The sequence below is a fragment of the Talaromyces atroroseus genome (assembly GCF_001907595.1).
Source record: "Talaromyces atroroseus strain IBT 11181 chromosome Unknown scaffold_3, whole genome shotgun sequence".
In the NCBI taxonomy this organism is placed as follows: Eukaryota; Fungi; Ascomycota; class Eurotiomycetes; order Eurotiales; family Trichocomaceae; genus Talaromyces; species Talaromyces atroroseus.
Window position 1 is genome coordinate 1,226,964 of NW_017971435.1, and position 25,649 is coordinate 1,252,612.

A 25,649-nucleotide genomic window follows, 5' to 3' on the forward strand; every position below is an offset into this window, starting at 1 on the left:
TTTCATGTATAGAATTCTTCTTTTTATTAAATGCATTATGACTTCGGAAACGCAACGGAACGAAGTACGACTTATTTTGACGACTGATGTGATCATGTGACACGAGTTCATATGGAAAGCATGAAGATTTTTGCAATTTTTGGTTAATAGTCGAAACGTTCGCCCTAATATTCGGTTCGTTGAAGTTTTCACCCTGACCTGATGATCGGATGAACAGCACCACGACTTTGGACGACATTGTTAGGCCGAGTCGATTTTTTCAAGCGTTTGGTGATCTTTGTTAGAAGCTTTTATGATATTCACGATGGCTATGACTAGTTCGCCTATTTGATTTAAACTGCCATTTTTTCCTCTTTGCCCGATCGATCGCGACGCATACACTGAACTCGTTGTTGGCAAGAGGGATCCTCATGCTATTGTCGAAAGACTTGATGCAGTCAGCCGCCAATCTGATTAACTGCCACACGCCCAACACACTCATTTCGAATTTCTTTTTCCTTTGCTCTCTTCTTCAACCAAATCGACAAGTTTTCCTTCGGTGAACATTCGGTTTCTGAACCATAACCACCATGCTAAATGGATATCTCAACAGTACAACTACCACATAACATATTTGTCATATTGACAACTCACTATCTTTAAACATTTCCTTTTCCTTATGTTCATTGATTTCCCCATTATTTTTGTTTTTCTCTTATCTCTCTACTCCTTTTTGCCAATCAATCATATGAGCCACACTCACCTAATGTATCCAGTCTTTGCGTCGCGGCGATCGATCGTTTCTACTTTCCCCCCTCCCTTTCCTTGACATGAATTGATGATGAAACGAACAAAAAAAAGGAACAAAAGTTTGAGGGACGCCCACTTCTGAGATGAATGAATGATATGACAGACAATGAACGCATCTAAAAATAATAGATGAAATAAAGTGATGGCTTTTTTTTTTGAAGTTGCGTATTGTATTTCGATTCTGAAAATTTTTTTTTTTTTCCGTCTCTCATTCTTTTATCATTCTAGAAAGATTACTATTTATCACCTTTTCCTTAGTTTTGAATAACGAAATTCATTCTATCGTCCATGTCCTTTGAACATCGATGCATGTCGACACTATTGCTTACATTGATTCATTCATATGTTATGCTGGTCTGGGGAAAGAAAGACATCCAGGATGTTTAAAATCATAGGAACAATCGCATTTCTTAGCCAGCTCGTGTAAATACATGAAAATGGGACACCAGGGAAGAAAAGAGAAGAGCGAGATTGGGAAAAGATAACATGCAGGGGTATATTGGTATATAGGTAATATGTACGATGGTGGTGGCAGTAGTATCGAGATGAATGCAAGACAAAATAAAGTAGATACAGAAATAAGGAGAATGATTGTATGTCGTGAATTGTGTTGGTGTGGAAAGGAGCAGGATGAACTGCTTGCAACGGAAAGTTGAAACAAGAATAGAAGATAGAATACAAAGAGAAGATATTCTAACGCTCCTTTTCTAATCTCTCCTTTCTTCGCGATAGGTATGCTTCTAGTTTGCGGATTTGTAGAGAGAGGTTTTTCTTCTCCGCATTAACGGCTAGCCATGCTTCCATTCTTTCGCGCATGTGTTTCAAGGATTGGCAAACAGGCAATGCTGGAACTGCAGCGTTGGAAGCACCCGCGCGCTCCATCTGTGTCCAGCGCTCTGTTGCAGGGTTGAGTAGGAGGTCGAACACGTCTGTCCAAATCTCTCGGTCCCAATATCGCTTGAAAGATTCACGAATACGATAGCGTTTAGTAGTGGCGTTAAAATCGGTTAGAGAATCACGAATTGCGCCACCGGAGTTGCGTGTGTTGTTGTCGACAGGGACAGATTCAAGGTATTTGCCGAATAGCATTGCGTGGATCGTCACGGCGACTCCGTACAGATCGATTTGATATGTCCAGGGTCGCATCTCACGTACTTCGTTGCACTCATGCTGGCTCATTTCCCATTCTGCTATGAACTGAACGTCGGGCCTAAAGGCCTTCATGTCGACACCCCGGCCGAAATCAATCAGTGTGAGACCTCGTTCTCTCCAACCGCGTAGTCCACGAGCCGAGTAGTGGACTTCACTAGGATCAGCTATAGCATCTTCATCTGCTAGATCAAGAAGAGATTCACCTGGGGGAGGTGAAGGGAGCGATGATCTGCTCTTCTTGTCTTCCAACCGCACTAGGCAGTTGTCTGGCTTGATATCTCCATGCAGTATCCCACAAGCATGGAGTCCTTCCACCGTCCGAAGCAGTTCAACGGAGAAGAACATCGCAAGTGCTTCGTCCATGCCGGCCTCTGCATTTCCAGTGTTTGTGATGGCTTCTGTTCTTATGATGTTGACAAGATCCAGCAGTGTACCTTGTCCTTGATAGTCTTCTATCAGAAATGATTCGTCTTTGAAAAGATGGATTTCATGAGCTTTCACAATGCTTTCCGATGCGCGGAAATAGGAGGGCGAAGTGCGAAGACGGTCGTGTGCAATGCTTATCATATAGAACTCCCATGCACTCGGAGGGTCCGTTTCTAACTTAATGGCTTCAAGCCTATGTCTCTGGAACTTCTGTTCCCGCTTGCCTAGGGCTGAAGATAATTTCGTACTCGCTTCCGTTTCATTGTTAGGGGGATAGGCATCGATGTTTCCTACGCTCTCTGCCAGATAGACTGGTGCATAAGCCCCGGCTCCTAGCTCACGTTTTATGGCGTAAGTTCTTTTGCTTCCTTGAAGACTGAGCACTGGAGGAGTAGAGGACAGCCTTTCGCCACCCTTTGACAGCTTTTTGGCCGATTTAGAGTACTTAAGAATATCCCCAGCATGTGCCCCGAAGATGGACGAATGATCATGGTATCCAGTGAAGGTTGCAAGCGGCGGTTCAATCATTTTGAGAATCTTATTGCGAATCGCTCTGTCACTCGGATCACATTGAGAGTCCTTGATGATGCAATTGGCATCGGTGATGGAAAATGGTGGCACATGCTTGACAGGGGTTCGTCTTAATGTCTTCACGCCTAGACTAGGAGACTGCGCGTCTTCGAGATTGACGGTCACTGCGTCTGCATCTGGACTATTAAGCAACAGATCTCCCACCGGGATGCCGGAAGGTGTAAGCTCAACTTCGGGAACAGTTTTGCAAGGCGTTTTATAATCATAGTGACGGCTCCTTGCGGCAGTAAAGGAAGGCAACGAAGACTCGGTTTTCTCAATGATAGGTGTCATGAAAGGAAGTCGATTCTGTGCCATTATTGCAGCATCTCGATAAGGTCCAATAGGAGGATTATAATCGTCAGGTTCTTCTAGAATGTACTTGTTATTCGTGAGATCTCGTGTCCTAGGGTTAGAGTCCAAATTATTTTCATCTTCGTCGTATTCTGCAGCAGAGACATTCGGAATATGTTTGCTAGCAGTGAATTCTGTCCATTCACCATCGTGTTCACTATCGTCATCAATTTGTTCATCGTCATTGACCCTAGTCTCATCATCTCCGAACTCGCTGTGCCCTGCCGATATCCTCCCAGTGCCGGTACTTTCTCCGCCGCTAGTATAATCGTCGTCCTCATATTCACTGTCCAGAAAGCTATCGCCGTGTTCTGCATTTTCAGTCTCGGTCTTCAACGGTTGATTAAAGATACTATATATTTCGTCTGTAGCAGCTCGCGTGTGGAATGTCATCGTTGGCTCAGAGTTGTTTTTTCGCTTTATCCTCGGTCCAGTCGGAGAGTCCAGATTTGTTTTTACTACGTAAAATTAGCATCTTATACTTCCAGCTTCTGCTTCTGGTCATTACTTACTAGTCTGCGTCTCCCCAATCTCTCGAACTTTGATCTTCTTGACTTTTGATAGTCGCCTTTCACGACGCTCATCATGTGGTGATCCCTCCTCTAGAAAGAGTTTTTGCTTTACATCTTGAACGAGTGAGCGGTCCAAGTTCTCAATTCCCTCCGATGAAGAAACCCGTCCAGCAGAGTTGGTAGGAATTTCTTTAAGGGGCTTTTTAGGGTTCGCCCAGTCCTTGTCCAACCATCCGCGGCTAGCAGCGCGAAGCTCTTCGAAACAAACCTCGAAGTTTGGGTTCTTGTAATCCGGATACACAGCTTGTAAATCCACAAAAACACGCTCTTTCCTACCAGTGCGAGGATTTATGGCCTCTCTTACGTGATGTTCGGGGGTATCAGATCGTGAGGGTTGGGCATTTGATTGAATTTGTGCATTTGAGTTCGACTGCATACAAATAACGACAAACGAGCCAAAGCCATACAGTAATTAGTCCTATGATCGTAAATATATGGAGACCAGAAAAGAATTTTCTTTTTGTGCATGACTTACCTCATCCCTGAATACGGTCATTTTCTGGACCGGAACCTGCTTCTTTTCCGACTTCAATATTTCACCGGCCCAAGGCTTTGCCTCGACCTCGTTTTCCTTGCGTCTGTCTCGCAGGGATCCAATGTTATCCCACCCTTTTGACAAGCTACTCGTTGGCGGCTGACTCGAATCCGGGTTGTCGGAGTCGGAAAATATAGCGAGTTTTTGTTTTCCTGATTTAGTTGTTGTTCGCCCCCCCACACCTCTAGGTTGCGGTGCTTGGGGATCAGTCCGTGCAGTAGCGAATGGATCAACTTTTGCTGCCAGGGCTGGGCGGACAGTTGGAAGAGCGGGAGAAGATGGTCCGTCACCACCCTGTGGCTGTTGTTCGAATCGTGCCTGAAATTCGCCGAATCTTCGCAGTAGACGTTCCTGAGGACGTGCCTCGCGCTCTATACCAAGTCTATAGACTTCCTCCGCTTGAGTCCATCGTCCGGCACCTTCAAGCCAGCTGGCGAATTCTTCATAGAAGAGCGCTAGACCCTCTCCGACATGATGGCGTGCTAGAAACGAGAATGTTTCACGTGGTGCGTCTGAAAATAATCTAATATATTGAAGCCATAATCGCAGGTACCGAGGGTCGTTCCTATAATGTGCGGAGTTGAGGAAAGCCTTCGTAGCTCGCTCTAGTAAGGGTAGAAGCCCAGATTCGGCGGTGGCCTGGGATGATGGATATGCATTCAAAGTCCATTTGACATATCGGTCGTATACATCAAGGGGATCGTCTGAGTCGGCGCTGGCTTCCAATTCGGCCTCGTATTCTTGTCGAATTGCATCGTTTAAGGTCCTAGTCTCGTTTGGTGATGGTGAATTATATTTATCGCCGCTTTTTCCTGCTGAAAATATCTGTACCAGGGCCTTCGCAGACCTTCCGCCAGGCAAAGACTGAATATTTTCTTTCTGCGTCTCAATCACGTCAAAGTTGATCAGGTCATCAGAGGCCGACATATTGACGGCCCTTAATCACGGCGCACGGTGATTGCACAGAAACGAACTTGTTTCACTTGCCGTTCTTTAGTGACTGGCCGCTGAGATCGGTCAGCGTCGAAGGATGTCGTCGCTGAAGTTGAAAATTGCGGGTTTCCAGATGGCGGGCAGAATCATAAATGGGAAGGTGCGATCGACCTAAAATATCCACAAACAATCCCACAAGAGTTGCCGCGGTAACAGATCACGTGCCTTTATGGACATCTGCGAATATTCTATCTGAAAAGAGCTTTGGGAATAATTTGAAGCTCCGTAACGTCTTCAGCAACGCGTGGATATTAAATACTCTACAAGTTATTTCCATAACTCATTATTTCGCTGGAAATCGCAGAAACACGATGTCAGCCAATTAGCAGTTTGCATTAGTCTCCACTCACGTATCTGTAGATTGCTGAATGATCTGGAGCGCCCAAACCAGGCAACACCTTGATGAGGCGCGAGCATTTCATCTTTCTCTTTCTCAGTATGCACAGTGGTCGCGCTGTTGATCAAGTCACTTGCATCTCCTAGACCTCCTGCTTTTCAGAAGACTGCAGCAATGCCTGCGCGTCGTTCGCGCCTAAGTTCCGGTGCCGCCATCTCGACAGAAAACAAGAAAAGATCACTTCACGAGCCAGAGGATGAGATAGTATCCCCGAGGAGGAACAAACGCGGGAGATACAGCGCCGAATATCGAAAGTCGAAATCTGCCTCCCCAGTTGAGGCCAACACTCCTAGAAAGTCAACCAAGCAGGGCAGCACAAACAGCAAAGCGAGGAGAACAGCTAAAGAGATCATAACTGAGGAACCGTACGTCGAGGAGGACTCCAAGGCAACATACTATGAAGTCAAGGTTGAAGTCAACGCAGAGGAAGAAACAATTACCACGAAGTCTACAACAAAGCGAAAGACGAAAGGAGAAAAAGAAGCAGAAATGTCGCCTTTAGGCATAAGAACCAAAGGTCTACAAATGTTTGTGGGAGCTCATGTTAGCGCCGCTAAAGGTCTGCTCACTTTCGATTCGCTTAGACTCTGAAACTATACTGAAATACAACCTATTTCTTCAAGGGGTACAAAATTCGATTGTCAACAGCGTGCATATAGGGTATGTCACAAATATACGGTTCCGCATCGTATGAAAACAAATGTCTAATGCAATGATTCAGTGGGAACGCTTTTGCATTATTCTTGAAATCTCAGAGAAAATGGGACAATCCGCCATTGCAAGATGAACACAAGGAACAATTCCGAAAATTCTGTCTTGACCACCAATATGACGCATCCAAGTTTGTTTGCCATCGTATCTGTTTTTTTAGACTTATATTCGACTGACTGCATCGATAGATATATTTTACCTCATGGCTCATATCTGGTTAACTTGGCCCAAGAAGAGGAAGCCAAGGCGAAACAGGCCTTCGACTCATTCCTGGATGATCTGCGTAGATGCGAACAGCTCGGTATCAAACTCTATAACTTTCAGTAAGTCCGAATCCAGACCAAAGGCCAGGCTTGACAAAACTAACTGCCTTTGAAGTCCAGGAGCAGTGGGTCAGAGCACACTAGAATCGGCTATTTCACGGCTTGCGAATGCCTTGACAAAGGCACTTTCCGAGACCGAAACAGTGACTCCAGTACTAGAAACAATGTGTGGCCACGGAACAACCATTGGTGGACCGCTTTCTGAACTGGGTGCTGTTATCTCCCAAATTCCAGAGAAATTCCACTCGCGTATTGGAGTGTGCATTGATACGTGCCATAGCTTCGCCTATGGCTATGATTTGGTATCCCCAGAAGGATTTAACTCATTCATGCAAGAATTCGACGACAAGATCGGATTGAAATTCCTCAGAGCGCTCCATCTTAATGACTCAAAGGCTCCACAAGGTAGTAAGCGAGATCTCCACGCAAACATCGGAACAGGCTTTCTGGGCCTTCGCGCTTTCCACAATGTTATGAATGAAGAGCGCTTTCAGGGACTGCCCATGATCCTTGAAACCCCCATTGATCGTCCCGGTCCAGATATTGGAGGCTCAAACAAAAGCAAGCCTATCGAGGATAAATCTGTATGGGCTCGCGAAATTAAATTGCTTGAATCTTTAATTGGTATGGATCCAGAAAGTTCCGAATTTCGTTCTCTAGAAGCCCAGTTGTCCGATGAGGGACGCGCAGAGAGGCAAAAGCATCAGGAACAATATGAACGAAAACTCGAGACAGAAGCGAAAAAAAAGCAGAAATCACTTGCCAAGGGTCAGAAAAATTTGGATGATATGTTCAAAGGGAGAAAGGGTGGTCCTAAGAAGCCTAAAACGACGGACTTGAATACTTCAGAATCCAGGCCCGTGGAATAAATGGAGTATAAGATGGCTACATAACAAGGTGCTCCAGAAGATCAACTGTTATCTTAAAGGTCGTCCTAGCAATGGAATTAAAAAGTGTATTTCCAATGATAAAATTCCTCAAGTATCATGCAATTCTGCTCTAACCAATGCATAAACCGGGAGTGAATCTCACACCAAGTCTACACAATCTGTATGACAGCGCCTATATAGGGCGTTGATAATATTCTATCCCTTTAAAACACCCCCAATTTCAAGCGTACATAGCTATATATACCGGAAATACATTGAAATGAAATGAAAGACATGAGTGGGATAGAACCAATATGTGTCATGCATCCCACGCACAAGAATGGAACAAAAGGGTGATGAAAGAAGAGAAATACATACACCGGGTATAGAAATGTAAGTTAACACCAGTAGCAAAACAAAATATATCAACATTTGTAGCGCAAAACATGACTTATGTCAACCCAAGAAGAATGGACTATGCAGGCTCAGTATGTTCATTGGCGAGGAAGGGACAACATTTGGTGTTGTACCGCTGGCGCGAACCGAATAGGTCCAAGAAATAAGATAAACGTCGTTTCCAAGCGTACTTTTCACGCTCTCATCGCCCTCCCATGGGCTGCGTCGAGAGCGTCATCAAGATCGGGCTGGTAAGCATTCCAACTAATGCTATTGCGACCACTAAAGTCATGGTCCGGCTCATCGTTCAATGCAATATGCTCGTCGTGCAAATGTCCAGGAGGGGGAGTAATATCGTATTCTTCGTCATCCGTTTGTTGCTCTATCATCTCCTTGTGGGCATCACTCCTCATTTTGCTTATCTTCATGTAGTTGTATGCTGCTATACTTGCGATTGTCACGAACAGGCCAGACAAATTAACTGGTGTTAACGGATCATGGAAGACGACACCCGCAGCACTGATAGTAACAACTTCCTTGAAGATTCCGCAGATACTGAGAGTAACAACGGAAGAGCGTTTCAATAGTGCAAATTCGGAGGCTATCATGCAAAATGCTAGGACTCCCGGAAATACTAAAAGCAAGATTCCGTTGAAAGCTCCACGATTAGAAGCCAATGTCCTGATGCCTTCGGCAATCTCGCTTGGTCCCTCAATACCAAGTGCGATGGCAATCAGAGCGATAAACATGACCGGTGTAAGAAAGAGCATGGTAGAGAACGGATTCGATGTTGCAGGGTGTCGAAGCAAAAGAATCTGGGTCAGACCCCATCTGAAGCCCGAGAAAAAGGCAGAAGCGATGACTAACGCAAAGCCACGAGCATCAAAAGCCGTTTCTCCAGCGACCATCATGATGACTCCAATGGTCATGGCAGCAATTACCAATATAAGCTTCACTGAAGGTGATTCCAAACGGAAAATAAATGCGAAAATAAGGACGAAAGCAAGAGCCGATGACTTGCACATCGTCAGAAACGTCAGAGAAATATATTTCAAGGACATATTGCCCAGTCCGATATCCAATGTAGTAGCAATACCACACGGGACCAAACGAGTCAGGTAGAAGGATTTTGTCATAATTGGTTCGGGAGTAGGAGAAGAAGTCGGCGAATGTGTGGGACGGAGAGAAGGTATAAAATAGAGGATTAGGACGGCGAGGGTGAGTTGAACGAGCATATGTAAACTAGTGGTAAACAGTGGAAAGGGAAACACGACTTCGTCTTCCGAGAACATCCACTTATTATACTGTTGCGATTGAGTTAGCAGCGTTGAGAGATAACTTGCGCTCAGCAGATGCACCTACTATAGAAATCGACAATGAAAAGAAATACCACAAGCCTATCAGAGATGCATTAATCATGAGCGCCATAAAAACGTTCTTGTCCGCAACGAAATTGCTGTGTTTGCCCTTAACTCCAGCAATTTTCGCATCTAGTCGTTGACGTTGCTTCTTCCGCCGCCGCCGCCGTTCATTTCGCTGTTTTGCCGTTAAACCAGTTTCCTCGTCATCGTTAATTCCGTCATCAGACACATCCTCATCTGATTCTGCAATAGATGAGAGATCTGAAGAGTCGGGATCCTTGTTGGTAAGAGGCTGTTGTTCCTCGCCTTTTGCTCCGTCTTCTTTGGGACTCAGTCGGCCTTCCCTATCTACGTAACTGTCGGTGAGCGCCGGATGAACCTGGGATGAACCTGCAGCGGTCAAAACGGAGCTGCGACGCCTATGATGTCCGGTGATATCTCTCGAGGCCCCGACTGCCATGTTGCTTGGTAATTTGACAGCCGCGCTTTCAAGGAGACGGGGAGCGCATCTGACGGCGGAGATTCCGAAAGCGAAATCGCCGCTGACTGTTACAGCAGGCGATAATCTAGAGGAGGTAATATATCCCGAGCTCGATACCTCGAAAATGTAGGAGAGATTCAGTTGCACAAATGTCAAACCGAGTCGCGTGTCACACGAAAACAAAAGAAAGCGCCGATGGCTGGCAGTTAAGAGGAGACTTGATGTACGCAGACAAAGCAGCGAGACGAAGGATAAAGGAACGAGCAGGAAAAGAAAGCAGAAAGGGAAATTGATTTCCTAAGGGAATGACTGGTGCGCACCATACAGCGACCCTAAATTGCAAGAACCGACAATTGGAGCAGGTTGGGATGGTCGTGGATGATGATGGAGAGCAAAACAGTTCGTTATTGTCCCCCTTTGGGCCTTAGCGTGACTCGAGAGTTGCCAAAGACTGTCGGTCGCCTCGGCGGGCCGGAAGAATAGTTGAGCAATCTGCGCGCTGATTGGGCAGCTGGGACGACTAGCTTTGCCCGAAACACACTAGCGCCTAGCTTCCTCGAGGGGGCTTGGCGCCAAGCTGTCGAGACTCGAGGGCGTCTAAAGTGTTCCGTCTGGAGTCACCGCCTTCCGTCTTGGGCCGGCAGAACGAACGTCCAGGAATTGATATCCGATGCGACTCCTCGGATTGCTTCTTGACGAGGAACGCAAGCCAGTGGCTATCCCATGGCGCTGCATCTTTGGGAGGATTACCATGAACCTCTGGCCCACTTGCTCGGGTTGTCAGAAGACACCACTGGCTACTGTTAGCTGTGAGCCTCCGACAAAGCAATCTAGTGGAGAGCCACCGGCAGAGAACCCGTTACTTCAATGAGTATCGTGTTGCTATGATGATGCCATATTCTTTTTTTTTTTTGCCGGAAATCCCGGCTGCACATGGCGCAATGGAATCTCTTCTGCTATATACCTAAGTCTCGTATCTAAAAAGTTCCAGCATCTCTTGCTCCACAAACCGTACAAAAAGTTCCAGTCACATCTCAGAATATCAAGGGGCACAAGCATTCTCATTTTGTAGCTTGGCCGTTCATTCGAAGTGTCAAAGTCAACTATCGATATGACTTCCAAATACAACGCTATTGAAGACTATGGCATCATTGGGGACATGCACACGGCCGCTCTGGTGAGCAAGGATGGAAGTATGGACTTCCTGTGCTGGCCTGTGTTTGATTCTCCATCAGTCTTCTGCAGACTGCTCGACAAGGACAAGGGTGGCCATTTCAGCATCAATACATTAACCCAGGATGGATTACCCCTAAGCAAGCAGAGATATCTGCCCTACACCAACATCCTGGAGACCCGCTGGATCCACGAGCAAGGAGTCATCAACCTGGCCGACTTCTTCCCTGTTTCCAATCACAAGTCTCCTCAATCTGACAGACACCTGTCTGGTTACTGTGCTTGCACCGAGCCAGGCGGCAACCGCTGGAAGACCGGTGCCAAACACTCAGGGATCTTGCGTCGTCTGGAATGTGGTCGAGGCACTATGAATGTCAAGGTGGAGCTCTTTCCTGCCTTCAATTACGCCCAGGACGGCCATAGCGTTCGTTGCAATTTGAGCTCGTCAGAAACAGTCCCACAACTACAGACTATATACTTTGAATCACCCAAAGAACGCCTACAGTTGGACATCTGGGCCGATAACAAAAAGGAAGGACAGGGTCTGCCGAAAGGCCGCTATCGCCTCGAAAACAGGCCTGGACATCTCGGGCAGGGCCTTGTCGCCGACATCGAGATCTCAGAAGGACAGTCCATGATCTTTGTTCTTCATAGTCCCGAGAAAGCCCTCCCGGGGCCTACTCAGCTTTCCTCTTACCTCTCGCGACTCGAGTCGGAAACCTTCCAGTTCTGGACAGACTGGAGCCACAAGTGCACCTTCCGTGGCCATTATCGAGAGACCGTAGAGAGAAGTCTGCTCATTCTCAAGTTATTAACATACAAGCCCACGGGAGCGGTCATTGCCGCGCCGACATTTTCGTTGCCTGAAAATATCGGCGGCTCCCGTAATTGGGATTACAGGTATTCCTGGGTGCGAGATACCTCCTTCACTCTGTATGCATTCCTCAAGAATGGCTACGACGAAGAAGCCGAGGCATACATCTCCTTCATTTTTGATCGTGTCTTTCCGCCATTGGTCGAAAAACAATTCACCAAGGAGCACTTTTTGCCTATAATGTTCACGATCAGAGGAGATTCCGATATTCCCGAGTTTGAACTCAACCACCTGGACGGATACCGTGGCAGTAAACCGGTGCGTATCGGTAATGCAGCAGCTTTCCATACGCAGCTGGACATATACGGCGAATTGATGGACAGTATTTACATGTACAACAACCACGCAAAACCGATTCAATATGACCAATGGCTCGGAATCCGCCGCATGATGAACTTTGTCATCCAGGTTCGCGACGAGCCAGATATGTCTATATGGGAAGTGCGTGGCAAACCACAGCATTTTCTCTATTCCAAGATGCTGCTCTGGGTAGCACTTGATCGCGGAGTACGCTTGGCCGAAAAACATTCTACCCTGCCCTGCCCAGACAAGCAGCAATGGATCCGGGTTCGTGACGAATTGTACGATGAGATCATGGATAAGGGCTATAACAAAGAGAAAGGATTCTTTGCGCAGAGCTATGAGAATACTGAAGTCGTCGATGCGGCACTTATGATTGCCCCCTTGGTGCTGTTTGTTGAGCCTAATGATCGTCGTTTCTTGAGCACTTTGGACAAAGTGCTAGAACCGCCGGAGAAGTCGGGCTTGACTAGTGCAAGCATGGTGTTCCGGTATGACCACGAAAAGGCTCAAGACGGTATGTCTCTGGTGTAGAATTGTTATGAACTGCTTTACCACATGCATTGCTAACATGTTTCATAAACAGGTGTCGGAGGACGCGAAGGCGCCTTTATAATGATTACCTTCTGGGCTATAGAATCCATGTTCCGGGTAGGTCATTTGAAGTAACCTAGAAGAAAAATAAAAAAGAATGGTGAGGGTTAACATCCCCCAAGGCATGCAAATACACCGACACCCTCCCCAACGGCGACGACATCCGCCGCAAGGCCATAGCCAGTTTCGACAACGTCCTCTCCTTTGCTAATCATTTGGGAATCTTCTCCGAAGAAGTGGCAATCAGTGGCGAGGCGATGGGTAATGTGCCTCAGGCCTTTAGTCATTTGTCGTGCATTAGTGCGGCAATGAATTTGCCAGATTACCGTAATTGATTTGGCTAACTGAGTGGACTCATACAGCAATTGGTTCATTTCATTTCTTTTTATTTTCTGCTTTTTGGGGGGAAGTAAAAAAAGATACAGAGGGGGAGAAGATTGTCACACAAGAAAAGATAATATATGTGCCTAGATTGATCTTACTTCATACATGTATGTTTAAGAATTAGATAGATAATATTGATTGATATTGACTCGAGATAAGCAATTGGTTACATAGCAGTGGACACAGCTTCGCCCGTGTAAATACTAAACACCATTAAAAATGGTTCTCGAAGTTTCAGATACTGGCTGTAAAAGTTGATCCGATGGCAAATGATAAGGTATACTAAAACATGGGCAATAGTAATGTTAGTTTTTGTATTTCTCTTATAGAATTTATATGCTTCTCCAGATAACACTTGTAGTCTCGAGAGGGTCTTTTCTTTTCTTTCCTTTCTTTCTCAGGTGGCTCGAAATTCAACATAGATAATACCACAAAGCTAGCTTATAGAAGTTTCAGCGACCAAGCGAACCAATATTCAGCCTGTAGTTTGATCTCCACGGATGACACATACAGCATCAGCCCGCTTCTCTCCATTAGATACACCTAGTCTTCATGCATAGGTGATTTGCTTTCTTAAATCTTCTTCTGATCACCGTTCGAGTTACTCAGCGGTCAAATACATAATGGAATATATTCCTGTAGGAGACTCGCTAGGCCGGTCCTCGAACTGGAGGGATTACACAAACAGCATGTGTCATTGTGCCACTGAGCCGATGCGTAGGGCCATTATTTACTAGCCCAATCTAACCACCCTTTCTTGGTGCGGGAGTGAGAGTTGAGTCGAGACGACTGGGGATGGCAACTCGATCTTTTTTCTGTCGAGTAAACTGATTGCTGTTCCCAATCGCAGCGCTTGCATTGCGAAGCTCAATCTTCTTTCGTTCCATCTCCAGCTATAGCACATATTAGCCAAATTGTAAACACTAGATATTAGATATTTACTAACCACTTTGCGAACACGAGTCAGCGCAGCTGAGTCACCCGCAACCAAAGGTCGACAGTCATCAACCCGATAAGGTTTGGCAATGACGACTGCATCCGCAACAACGATGCTGGTGCCATCCCATCTGGCGGGCATTGTGCGGCTAAAAGCATCGAATATGTCTTGTGCCTCTTTCGTCACTCCTTTGCCACGTTTAGATTCGGCTTCTTGCAGCTTAGCAACGGCATTAGCCTCACGTGCTTTCAAGGCACGTGTATCGAGTGCTTGCAGTGGGAGACCATCGGCATTGGATGGAGCGGAGGAAATAACTTGAAAGGATTGGATTCGGGATACGGGTATGATATGGTAGTCTCCCGGTTGGTTAGAGCTTGTAGGGTTTGGTGATACTTGGCTCGATGTGTTAATGGCAACGAGGTTCGTTATTGGGCACGCTGTGAATAGAGTACCCTCGATTGTGGATGTGTTTGGAGCTGCGGTGGTCACTCGGATGCTGCAAGTCCGCCACTCAGTTACGTTCTTTGCATGGTATTGTGCTATTGTACGTACCGCGCGCCAATTGCTTTGCTAAATGTTTCCTCCGACGGAATTCCAGTTGCATTTTGGGCTTTGGCGCCCAAGCTTTGGCGCTTATGATCAGCCATTGACGACCGCTAGTTTTTGCCCTGAAGAACCAACGTAATATGATCTTCGAATGAATATTTCAACGGGTGTCTCTGATCTACCAGTATTCGGGGTCGTCGATCCGGAGCTCTTCGATCAAGGTGCGGATGCTAAGCCACTGCTAGTAGGGTGAGACAAAAACACAAAGCTATTCTCCCCTCAACCAATCAGACAGATACTCCAACTGTTGCGAGTCGATAGAGGGACCGGTAGATGTGGTACAAGGAACGCAATAATGCAAGGAAACCAAACGAAACGTTGTCAAAAGGAGCGACTTGAAACGAAGAATAAAGTCAGAGAGGAAAAGGGGGATGAAGGAATAAAATACGACGTGCTGAACCGGAGTCAGCAGAAAAGAAGAGAACAAACGTCTGCAGGCGCAGAACTGGAGAAAGGGCAGGCACTGAACTGCTCCCCTTGTAGTGATGCGACGTTGGCTTAGGAAGTCAGAGAGTCATCCATCGATTCTTGAGTTAATTCGGGCAGGTGTGGGCCAGAGGGTCCACGACCAGCCCGATCAGGACTAGCGCATCGGCATTAGGAGCCAGCCCCGGTCGCCTACTATGTATGTATGTATTTACTAGGTATATGGGAAAATAGTGAATGGACCATGCTCAGGACAACACAAAAATTAGCTATAATCGTTGGTTTGTTTGTAACAGAACGCGGCGCGCATAGACCACAGCCTCTAAATACATGGTAAACGCGTTCGGTCCCCCTAGATACTTCTAACTGTAGATTCCACCTGGGAAGTGATATCAATCTCAAGGGTTTGTTTTGATCATTTTCTTTCTGTTCTCATTGACAGAGGTAGTACTTATAATGACTTGTCATGAATTTCTTAAGCAATATAGGTGGAGGCAGAGACATTACCACCGCGGCCGGTCCAGTTGACGTGGATGTCCTTGTCCACGGGGAAGGTTTCGCTGGCGTGTTCAGGCTTGATACGGAAGGTGTGAGCACCGAAGTAGTCACGCTGAGCCTGCAGCAGGTTGGCAGGGAGCTCCTTGGTGCGGTAGCCGTCGTAGAAGCTAAGGGCGGTGCTGAAGGCAGGAGTTGGGATACCCCAGAGGGCACCCTTGCTGACGACATCTCTCCAGCCAGCCTGGGCCTTGTGGATGGCTTTGTTGAAGAAATCATCGAACAGAAGGTTCTCCAAGTCAGGGTTCTTGCGGTAAGCATTGGTGATATCCTTCAAGAAAACGGAACGGATGATGCAACCTCCACGCCACATGAGAGCAATGGAGGGCTTGTTAAGCTTCCACTTGTATTCCTTGGCGGCCTTGAATTGACAGTCAGTTGGCTATTTCGCTTTTTGTTTCTTATAATGGTAAAGGAGCTCACATTCTGGATAAGCATGAAGCCCTGGGCGTAGGAAATAATCTTGGAGGCATACAAGGCCTGTTCGAGGTTGTCGATGAAAGCCTGCTTGTCACCCTCGAACTTGGGAGAAGGGCCAGCGAGAAGGCTGCTGGCACGGACACGCTCGTCCTTAATGGCGCTGAGGCAGCGAGAGAAGACAGCCTCGCCGATGAGGGTGACGGGCATGCCAAGGTCGAGGGCGTTGATCGCGGTCCACTTTCCGGTACCCTTTTGACCAGCCTTGTCGAGGATTTTCTCAACAAGGGCAGTTCCATCGGTGTCGTTGTACTTGAGGATATCACGGGTGATCTCGATCAAGAAAGAGTCCAAGACTCCCTTGTTCCACTTATCGAAGACTTCACCAATTTCGTTGGGGGTAAGACCGACACCGCGTTTCAAGATGTCGTAGGCCTAACGAAGTAAAAGGTTAGTTCGCACGTTCTGTGGGAGACTGGTCGATGGCAGGAAAAAAAAACAGTAAAAGAAAACCTACTTCGGTAATCAATTGCATGTCACCGTACTCGATACCGTTGTGAACCATCTTGACGTAGTGACCAGCACCCTCGTCACCGACCCAGTCACAGCAAGCCTCGCCGTCGCTCTTGGCAGCGATGCTCTGGAAGACATCCTTGATGTATGGCCACGCTTCTTCGTTACCACCGGGCATGAGGGAAGGACCGTAGCGAGCACCCTCTTCACCACCAGACACACCGGTGCCAACGAAGCGAATACCCTTTGCAGCAAGGTATTTGGCACGGCGGTTAGAGTCGGGGAAGTGGGAGTTACCGCCATCGATAATGATGTCTCCCTGTTCGACGAAAGGCAGGATGGATTCGATGAAGTCATCGACAGGCTTGCCGGCCATGACGAGGAGCATGATGCGGCGGGGCTTCTTCAACTTCGACACGAACTCCTCGATGGAGTGAGCGCCGACGATGGATTTGCCTAATGTTTTGAGAGTGAGTAAGATTTACGTCTATTATAAGACACCTTCTTTCTCCAACGTACCCTTGGCCTCGTTCTCGAGGAAACGGTCGACCTTGGCGACAGTACGGTTGTAAGCAACGACGGTGAAGCCATGGTCGGCAGCGTTCAAGATCAGGTTCTGACCCATGACGGCCAGACCGATAAGACCGAAATCACCACTAGGAACAGGTCGCGCCGGAGCACCGACATTAATGCCGGCCAGGCGAGCGCTAGGTCAGTCAATTGATCATGCCAAATGCGCGGGAGGACAAAAGAAGGTGTGCAAACGAGGATGTGTAGAGATGGTGCGGTGCGCAAAAGCAATTCATGAGGGTATGAGTGAACTAGGAGAGGACAACAACTATGACGCTATACGCCTCTTGATGCGTGTCGAGACAGCGGGGCAGTTGCCTTCCATTCTTCCTCCAGTCTCTTTCTCTCATTTCCTCTTGTTGAAATCCCCAAGACTTGGCTAAGAATTCAATCGAAATATCCATTGAAGGACACCATCGATGGAACCACCATGGCTGGCGATATGCCGCCGGCTCGCACCTGAGTGACGGGTCGATGGCGGGGGGGGCGCGGGAGATGGAGGGGCTACTCACACTGCTTGGTCCGCCATGATGACAGGTTATGTCAGTGTCAAGACAGTAAAATATGGATGGAAAGATCAGTAGAAGAGCAAGTTCCACAGGGAAGGGATGAGGATTGGGCAGGGAAAGAAGAAGAGCGAGGGAGATGGAAGAGGAAAAAGAGTTTAAGAGGTTCTGCGGGAGGAAGGACGCAATTAATCATCTGGAGGTTTGCGCGTTACAGAAAGCAGCTCCCGGTGACGGCGGGCCACAACAGGCTACGGGCTTTTACGTACCACTTACATACATACACATCGATACATGCGCAGCCATACCCCATCTGCCGCCTGTCCCTATACAATCTGCGCTAGCGTCTGCTATTATCCATTATTATCACATCCTATTACTTATCGGTGATGGGTATCGACATACTTCAGACCGAGTCCGCGGAGGCGCCGGAGGCAGCGGAAGTGTCAGCGTTCTTCACGATGGTGGGGCAGAAGAAGGCATTATTCACCATTGCAATGGTGGCTGGTAATACCATTACCAATGCCATAACCATAACCATAACTATGGTAACCATGCCGTAGCAAATGCAGTCAAGACGGGCCCTTTCTAGTTATTCCCTGTATGTATACTGTGTAAAGGAAGCTCTCCGCATAGATCGGTTATGACGTATGTGCGGCTGCTACACGATCTCGCGCTCGCACCGTCCTCGACCTGGGAAATACCATCGTGATACCTCTTCTTACGCTTTCTTACACTCAAGAGGCATTTCTCACCCTCCCAGAGATCAATAGCCGACTCCCGGAGACCTGTCCGGGACACTGTTGTCCGGGAAAATTCCCATCGTGACCGCGAGCGTGGAGGGGCAGTGCTTATGTAAGCTACTCTTCGCGGCCGCCGGTAAGTTGATTATCCGGTTGCGCCCCTCCATGGTGCTGGCCAATCATAGGCCGCTTAGTCATGGCGGCCGCCAAGCCGCGGCGGTCAGACGCTAGCCTCTTTGCGAAATGCAAAATCCTTTTTCCGCCTTCCCAGTGACTTGACTGACTCTCTGCGGCTTCCATCTATCAACGATACGATAAGACGATCACCACTCCAACACTGCACACACACTCACCCTACACCGACGATCAGGTGGCCTTTAGGCTGTGACTGGATCATACACGTCATCTCACAAGCTGCGTTTGCTCGTCAATCAGAAGAGAGGAAGTATATCGGTAGTTACGTCTTGTGGTGTAGGGTTTTGCTGAAGGTACGTTGCTGTCAGCTGCTCGCTTTGCACCTTTGGCGCGAGCATACTATCTCTACATATCCTTCTCTTTGCGCTCTGAGCGAACAAATCGTTCATCATGTCGTTGCCACCACCTCCAGGTCTCAAACAGCCTTCTTCACTGCCCCCACGCCCTCCGTCAGCGTTAAATTCGTCATTCAAGCCGGCATATTCGTCCGCGCCTTCTTATTCGGCGCCGGGGACCGCTCCTAGCACTAGCAATTATGGAGTGAAACATCAAACCTCGCAGGCGCCATCGACAGCCTACAATTCCTTTACTGCCTTCGCGCCTCGCGCAGTAGCTTCGAGCCAATCCCCCTATCGAACCAGTAGCCCTGTTGTTTCTGGCCCTTCACAACCAACAACAACAATTCAACAATCCGCAGCCGGCTATCCCACGACGTATCAAAATCCCCAACAGTCATATCAATCTAGAGCAGCCTCGTACTACAATCAGTCGACTTACGGTGATGGTAGTTATGGCGCCTCTCAGGCTCCCCAGATCGCGAACCCGTTTCCATTGCCGGGTCAAGAACGCAAGAGCTACGGACGTGATAGCGGTATGGACCCAGAGATGGAGGCTCAGATTGCCCAGTGGCAGAGTGCATACATGACGAAGGAAAGTGATGACATGGCTGGTATACAGGCAAAGCCGACCGGACGCCCTGGGACTGTGCCTCCTGTCACTAGCTCTAGTACGCCGTCATTTAACACACCTGCTTCGAATACACCCGTTCCGGGTAACGTTAATGAAACTAATTCTAAGACTGTTGTTCGATCCGGAGGAGGCCAGACATGGACAGACTCCACGCTTCTCGAGTGGGATCCAGCACACTTTCGACTTTTTGTTGGCAACCTTGCGGGCGAGGTCACCGATGATTCGCTGAAAAAGGCGTTTTCAAAGTATCCGTCCGTCCAAAAGGCGCGCGTCATTCGTGACAAGCGAACAGAGAAGAGCAAAGGATACGGGTTTGTGAGCTTCAGCGATGGCGATGATTATTTCAAGGCTGCTCGAGAGATGCAGGGCAAATACATTGGTTCGCACCCGGTTCTCCTGAGACGAGCCATGACCGAAGTTCGACCAGTGTCGGGGGATAAGAGAGACAAGCGAGGCAAAAAGAATGGACACGGGGGCGGTAAAGGTCCTTCACAGGGTGGAGCTGGTGGTGGGAAGCCCAAGGGGGACGGAGTGAAGAAACAGGGTTATACTCGGGGTGGATTGAAGATCCTGGGTTGAGTAAGTGTATTTATTTTATTACGATGTTGATAATGAAAAACTATAATTACATTCTTCCTTTTTAGAATATAAATCAATATAGTATACATTTACTGAGTCAAATCGAAAAAAAAAAAAAAGAAAAAAAAGAAAAAAGCAGCTCGTTTCGACTACCAGTATTGTGAATCATCCACACCGTTGCAACTCAAAAGATCATTTCCGTTCTTTCGATTCCGGATTCCCGTGCATGCATTGACTTGGATAGCTACAGTCATCCCAACAGTTATGATGGCGTGGTGGTGCATGAGAAGTCTTAATCTCCCTTTTTGCGCCTATAACTAGCAGTCGGCCTTGAGCAGGGAGTAGAGTCATGATTCGTCTCTGTTTTTTATGATCGTTGTTGTTATCGTCGTCGGTGCTAGTATTACTTATAGTATCGCTATCGTCATCGCTATGGCCAGGGTTATGTTTGTCGTCGTCTTCGTCTTTAGCACTCTTCCTCCACTCATTCCAATTCTCCCAACCCGCGAAATCGAATTGGGATCGACAACTTCTTTCCATCTTGGACTTTTTCTTCCTCGCTGGACGAGTTGGTGGCGTAGCAATGGTAGGTTGGGGTTTTTTCACAGGGGGAAGAGGAGGAGGCGGTGGCACTGGTGTTGTCGCGCCTTGAATAACTGCTCGACGGCCAGCGAGAATACTACCACGAGCAGGAGGACTGGCAGCTTTCTTTCTTCTCTTTGTTCCTTCTTTCTTTGGATAGTCTTTGTCTTCTTCTGTCCTTCCCCGTTTTTTTGTGCTTGGTACGATGCATATGCGATGGCCGCAAATCAGGCAGCGCTGTGTAGTCCCTACTCTCCAGATACGGCGGCAGAGGTGGCAAGTCCATGTCCACGGATATGGGGCCGGGGGTTGTCTTTGAGTATAACGGTAAGTGTAAGAGGAGGGATCTGGTGAGGTTATTGCGAGGTGGGGGGTTGATGACTGTGAAGATGGTATAGAGACTGAGAGACAGTCTCTCCTCTTGCTGGTTGTTGTCAGCGTTGGTGTCGGTATTGGCATGGCTTTTGGCTGCTTCTTCTTGTCTTGGGCATCCTTCCCTGCGCTGTGGTGATGGGTTTGATGATGGAGAAAAGGCATAGTGAGGAAAATGGCTTTTCCTGCCTTTTTGAAAAGGTTGTCGATGGAGAGCATGTGTTTGTCTGAGAGTGGAGAGGGAGAGGGGTTCTCGGGTTGGCTTTGGCCGCGTCCAGGAAGTGACGGAGCAGGAGAAGTGGCAGTCATTCTAGGCAAGCAGCCAGCATTAATCAGAGGCGCTCTTTTTTGTATACGCAATTGGAAACAACAGCGAGGTATAATCGCATTATCCCCTTTATCTGTCTTGGAGACGAGAATGACAGCCACAAAAGCGAATACAATGGCTTTATTGCGTATACCCAAAGAAACGATGTGCGCGATTGTTTCAACAAGCAGTTCTAGGAGTTGCGATTTCTATTTAGACACTACACTGTCTGAGTCAGTTTCATCTCTTGATGAAAGACAGTCGAGTCAAGACAGACCTTTGTCTGTGCATCTGACAAAGGCGCTTACATGCAAGGACACATACGTATACGCCGCATGAATTTCTGTTTTCTGCATTCTATATTCTATATTATGCCTTCTATCTTCGATAACTAAGTTAATGTTCATATATAGAGATTACATAATCTGGACAATCCACGATCCTATTGGTCCAGCACGAAGGCTGGCACAGTGGGTCGGGCGCTAGCTCCCGCTTTAAGCAACAGCCAATCAGCGCGCGGGCCTCGTTGTCGGGCAGCCCAGCCACCCCGCCGCGAAAAGTCAATGGCTGGGGACAACAACCAAAACATGGCATTATATAGACGGCATTCTTGGGCGTGGTTGTTTTCTCTTCCTGCACTTTCTTCAGTCCAGACCACAGAGTGACTACATTGAACACAAGCCATTGTTTGGTTATACGTACCTTATCCTGCAAGAAGCTCTGCGCGGCACCCGACATTCCTCGCGATAAGCTTAGATAAACAATCAAGCTCTTATCAGTATGTACACCATCCTCATTTTTTCTTTGGAGGCACTAACCGATGATCAGATCGACAGAAAGAATATAATATAATACATATATATATACACCCGTGTACATCCATCAAAATGCAAGAAAACGACGCCATCGCCCTCATTGTCATTCTGCTGTTCGTCATCCTGGCCATCGTCGGCTTCATCATCTACGCTATGCAGAACCGCGTTCTGTTCTTCTCGCGGAGACGAGTAGTGGACGAAGAGGAGGCCGAATGATCCACACGCCTCTCGCATTTTGATTTCTATTACGACATATATATACCCATACATACATATACAACCGGATCGAAACATACGTCTATGCTACCCACGAGAAGACATAGCCTTACCACGTCAACTACATACATACTATATCCTCGTCTATCCCCTTTTATATATCTTACCAAACGATATCCCATTTGACGAATTGCATATTTGCCGCTTATCTTAACACGGCTTGGAGTTTTGGTGTTTTTGCAAGCTACAACTGTTGCTTTTATGGCCTGTGATGGGAAGATATGAACATAAACATGACATGACATGACATGAACATATACCCAGGTATATGTTACGTACAGAAGCCTGGATTTGAATATAGAGATTAGGAATGAACACGGAACATTGCATTTGTTGGTACATGAGAAGGGACTCCGTTTTTGTTTTCGTGTTTCAGACGCTGTATGACTATTTGATGTACTTAACAATGACTTTGAATATAGCGGATACTAACTAGTTATCGTCTTGCCCGATGACTAATGTGTAAGCATCAAATACCCTCCTACCTAAATCGTCGTATCTACGGAGGTCCTTCCCGGGCAAAGACACAAACCAACCCACCAATACCTGCAAATAGCTGGCACACGTTTGCTTATCACCGGTGTATTCCATTGTTATCTTTGTTATCTTTGTCATCAAAGAAAGAATGAAATGAATGATGTCAACCAGGGCGCTGATTTCACCACCTTTGTCGCGCTGTAGGGCATATTCTGTCCGCCATCAGAGAACAATTTGAGACTTCACTCTTTTCTGACACATCTCTCCTACTGCAGCAGGATGCCTCTCATCAAGGGCGCATCGAAGACTCGGAGAGTCTTGATGAGATGTCAGCTCTCCAAGTACCAGAAGTAAGCGATCCTTACAGCTGCTTCCTCCGCAGTGAACCTCCGCTAACGAATCTCATGACTGAAGCTCTAATTTTCACGACAAGCCAGTAGGCTATTCTAAGCATGTCACCAACAGTGTTAAGGCAGAGTCAGCAACAGCCCGTTCTGCTGGGGACGAAACAACAACAGCATCACCACCATCAACGAGATTATGTACTCCTTGCCCCTATCCTACCACATACGTGCCGAACATAGACCAGTTCAGTGCACACCAGTACACCGAGCTAGCCTTCCATTTCCATGGCCTCATCAAGGACTTGTGGCGAAAAGTCTGGTTTGGCCTGTATCAAGTCCAGGACAAACACGGACCGAGTCACGCCAGCCAGATTCGAAAGCTGTATGCGGGTGCTGGAATGGCCGAACTCCTCAGGAGCAGAAGTAACGGTAGCGGACGGCGACTGGAAGATATGTACAGACTGTTCTGGGGGAAATGGGAAATGATCGGATTGGGAGATCTCTCGACGGCGCTTTGCGAGCATGCCCGTGGCAGCAGTCACCACAACCGCCAGCCCGCCCTCGCACAGCTCAAGATATACGACGGTATTGCCCTGGACAATCTGCAGTACACCGTCATGCTATTAAAGGAATACGAGCATCAGGTGGAAGCGATATCGGAGCTGTACAGGTTCCTGCAACAGCATCAGGCGGATGATACGACAGCAGAAGACCGCCGGCAATCGACTGTGACTCATCAGATTTTTCTGCTGCGCGAGTTTCGACAGCGGGCAGACACTATAGCGGCTGCGCTGGCTGACTTGGATGGGCAGACGCTGGTTCTGCAGAGGGATATGGACAATGAGGCTCGCGAGATTCATGGCCGACTAGAGGGGATTGAGACGATGGTCCTGAGGGAGGAAGTCCTGTCTCCGGAGTAGGAGTATGATCGAAACGAGCATTGATCAATATGAAGTGATTGGTGGACTTGGCTCCTTTATCAGCCATGCTTTCTTGTCAACAGCAACTAGACAGCTCAAAACTTGCGTACCTAGATAGAAGGGGCGAATTGGACGCAAACACGACGGATGATATACCATAACTCTATTATAAAGACAACTCTAGACAGTAGCTTGACCTGACCGTCCGGTTCGTCCTCCAACAAATATTGGCCATTCCATACATGAACCGCCTGCGAGACGGAAATGATTGGCTCAGATGCCAGCATTTCGTGCAGCGCTGCGATTTAGTAACTTTTGCTAGTTCGTTTCGCGTTGCGGCGTAGTCAGTCAGACTAATCAGGGCACTACTCAGGTTTTGGTTAATTTCTTTTTGGCACGGACGACAACAACAACGTCGATACCTGGCTACCCAAGAAAGACGACTCGTAACATTATGGGCGGTGGGTGTGAGTCGTCGTCCAGTCCATATCGCCATCAGCTAGCTATGTACGTGTGTTGGGCTGCATGTGAGATCACCCTGTTTTTTGTTGTCCCTTTTTTTTTTTTTTCTCGTGGAACCACTAACTACGGCCTTGGGCCAATTCTTCAGCCGCCCAGCTTAGACCGCCTCTTTCTACACGATCTGACACTTGCGGTGTTGGTGCTGGTAAGGCAGATTCTGCTGTGCTGTGCGCCTTGCCGCGTGTTGTTACAGAGATACCATGCGTGAAATATCGCAATTGCCCCTCGTCGCTTCCTGATCCGAGCACAGAACTCTTCCCATAATGGCTGCTACCAAGGGTCTGGTGGTGTACTCTATGGACAGTGAAATTGCCCAGTTTTTCGAGCAGACTTCAGTGCCGCGCTCGGTCTGTGACAGCTACGCAAAGGAGGAGCTTGGTGGCGAGGTTGTTCCAGTGGCGGTGCAAGGCGTATGCAGCTACACCGTTTATGCAGGCCCCAAGGGCGAGTTCGTGGCCCAGTTTCGCCTCAAGTCTTTGCAGCTGAGGATGGAAACCGCCGAGCTGGCGCAGGCCATCTACGGCGACTTTGCGCCGCAGGTTGCCTTTAGAGGCCAGATCGGGGATGATGGGGTCAAGGGGAAGGATCCCCTGTATATCTATGTCATGAGCCGAATGCAAGGCATTAGTTATTTGACTTTTCTTCTGGCGCATAGCACTAATATACCGGAGAACTCGTGTAAGTTTTCGTTTTGGCGGAGGAACCTGATCAGCGACATTGCGAGGTATGGCATGTATCGCACTTTTTCTTTCTCTCCTCCTCCC

At 47.7% G+C, this 25,649-nt stretch overlaps 10 protein-coding genes across 10 annotated transcripts in view; 5 read left to right on the forward strand and 5 right to left on the reverse strand.

The window, feature by feature from the left end:
• Positions 1–1,482: 1,482 nt before the first annotated feature.
• Positions 1,483–5,325, reverse strand: UA08_03464 (hypothetical protein; the record flags this gene model as incomplete). The annotated part of the gene is made up of 3 exons (XM_020265767.1): positions 1,483–3,749; positions 3,804–4,233; positions 4,339–5,325. 3 exons carry the CDS (start codon positions 5,323–5,325, stop codon positions 1,483–1,485), a joined length of 3,684 nt encoding a protein of 1,227 aa, XP_020121232.1.
• A 577-nt stretch (positions 5,326–5,902) lies between these two features.
• Positions 5,903–7,691, forward strand: UA08_03465 (hypothetical protein; the record flags this gene model as incomplete). Its single annotated transcript, XM_020265768.1, has 5 exons — positions 5,903–6,347; positions 6,412–6,448; positions 6,510–6,629; positions 6,688–6,822; positions 6,878–7,691. 5 exons carry the CDS (start codon positions 5,903–5,905, stop codon positions 7,689–7,691), a joined length of 1,551 nt encoding a protein of 516 aa, XP_020121233.1.
• Positions 7,692–8,281: 590 nt separating this feature from the next.
• Positions 8,282–9,908, reverse strand: UA08_03466 (hypothetical protein; the record flags this gene model as incomplete). The annotated part of the gene is made up of 2 exons (XM_020265769.1): positions 8,282–9,391; positions 9,450–9,908. 2 exons carry the CDS (start codon positions 9,906–9,908, stop codon positions 8,282–8,284), a joined length of 1,569 nt encoding a protein of 522 aa, XP_020121234.1.
• A 1,132-nt stretch (positions 9,909–11,040) lies between these two features.
• On the forward strand, positions 11,041–13,205 carry UA08_03467 (hypothetical protein; the record flags this gene model as incomplete). Its single annotated transcript, XM_020265770.1, has 3 exons — positions 11,041–12,793; positions 12,863–12,927; positions 12,993–13,205. 3 exons carry the CDS (start codon positions 11,041–11,043, stop codon positions 13,203–13,205), a joined length of 2,031 nt encoding a protein of 676 aa, XP_020121229.1.
• A 792-nt stretch (positions 13,206–13,997) lies between these two features.
• On the reverse strand, positions 13,998–14,838 carry UA08_03468 (hypothetical protein; the record flags this gene model as incomplete). The annotated part of the gene is made up of 3 exons (XM_020265771.1): positions 13,998–14,147; positions 14,201–14,687; positions 14,744–14,838. The coding sequence occupies 3 exons, from the start codon at positions 14,836–14,838 to the stop codon at positions 13,998–14,000; spliced, it is 732 nt and encodes a 243-aa protein (XP_020121230.1).
• Positions 14,839–15,698: 860 nt separating this feature from the next.
• UA08_03469 (6-phosphogluconate dehydrogenase, decarboxylating 2) lies at positions 15,699–17,807 on the reverse strand (the record flags this gene model as incomplete). The annotated part of the gene is made up of 5 exons (XM_020265772.1): positions 15,699–16,139; positions 16,202–16,630; positions 16,713–17,164; positions 17,228–17,415; positions 17,791–17,807. The coding sequence occupies 5 exons, from the start codon at positions 17,805–17,807 to the stop codon at positions 15,699–15,701; spliced, it is 1,527 nt and encodes a 508-aa protein (XP_020121272.1).
• A 1,305-nt stretch (positions 17,808–19,112) lies between these two features.
• On the forward strand, positions 19,113–20,270 carry UA08_03470 (hypothetical protein; the record flags this gene model as incomplete). Its single annotated transcript, XM_020265773.1, has 1 exon — positions 19,113–20,270. The coding sequence occupies one exon, from the start codon at positions 19,113–19,115 to the stop codon at positions 20,268–20,270; it is 1,158 nt and encodes a 385-aa protein (XP_020121273.1).
• Positions 20,271–20,462: 192 nt separating this feature from the next.
• UA08_03471 (hypothetical protein) lies at positions 20,463–21,533 on the reverse strand (the record flags this gene model as incomplete). The annotated part of the gene is made up of 1 exon (XM_020265774.1): positions 20,463–21,533. One exon carries the CDS (start codon positions 21,531–21,533, stop codon positions 20,463–20,465), a length of 1,071 nt encoding a protein of 356 aa, XP_020121270.1.
• Positions 21,534–23,378: 1,845 nt separating this feature from the next.
• Positions 23,379–24,363, forward strand: UA08_03472 (hypothetical protein; the record flags this gene model as incomplete). Its single annotated transcript, XM_020265775.1, has 2 exons — positions 23,379–23,449; positions 23,565–24,363. 2 exons carry the CDS (start codon positions 23,379–23,381, stop codon positions 24,361–24,363), a joined length of 870 nt encoding a protein of 289 aa, XP_020121271.1.
• A 785-nt stretch (positions 24,364–25,148) lies between these two features.
• UA08_03473 (hypothetical protein) overlaps positions 25,149–25,649 on the forward strand; it is a gene marked incomplete at both ends in the record, with an annotated part of 1,179 nt that continues 678 nt past the window's right edge. Inside the window, one exon of the mRNA XM_020265778.1 lies at positions 25,149–25,609. Within this exon, the coding sequence (XP_020121274.1) occupies positions 25,149–25,609 (461 nt within the window). The remainder of the gene's footprint in view (positions 25,610–25,649) is intronic.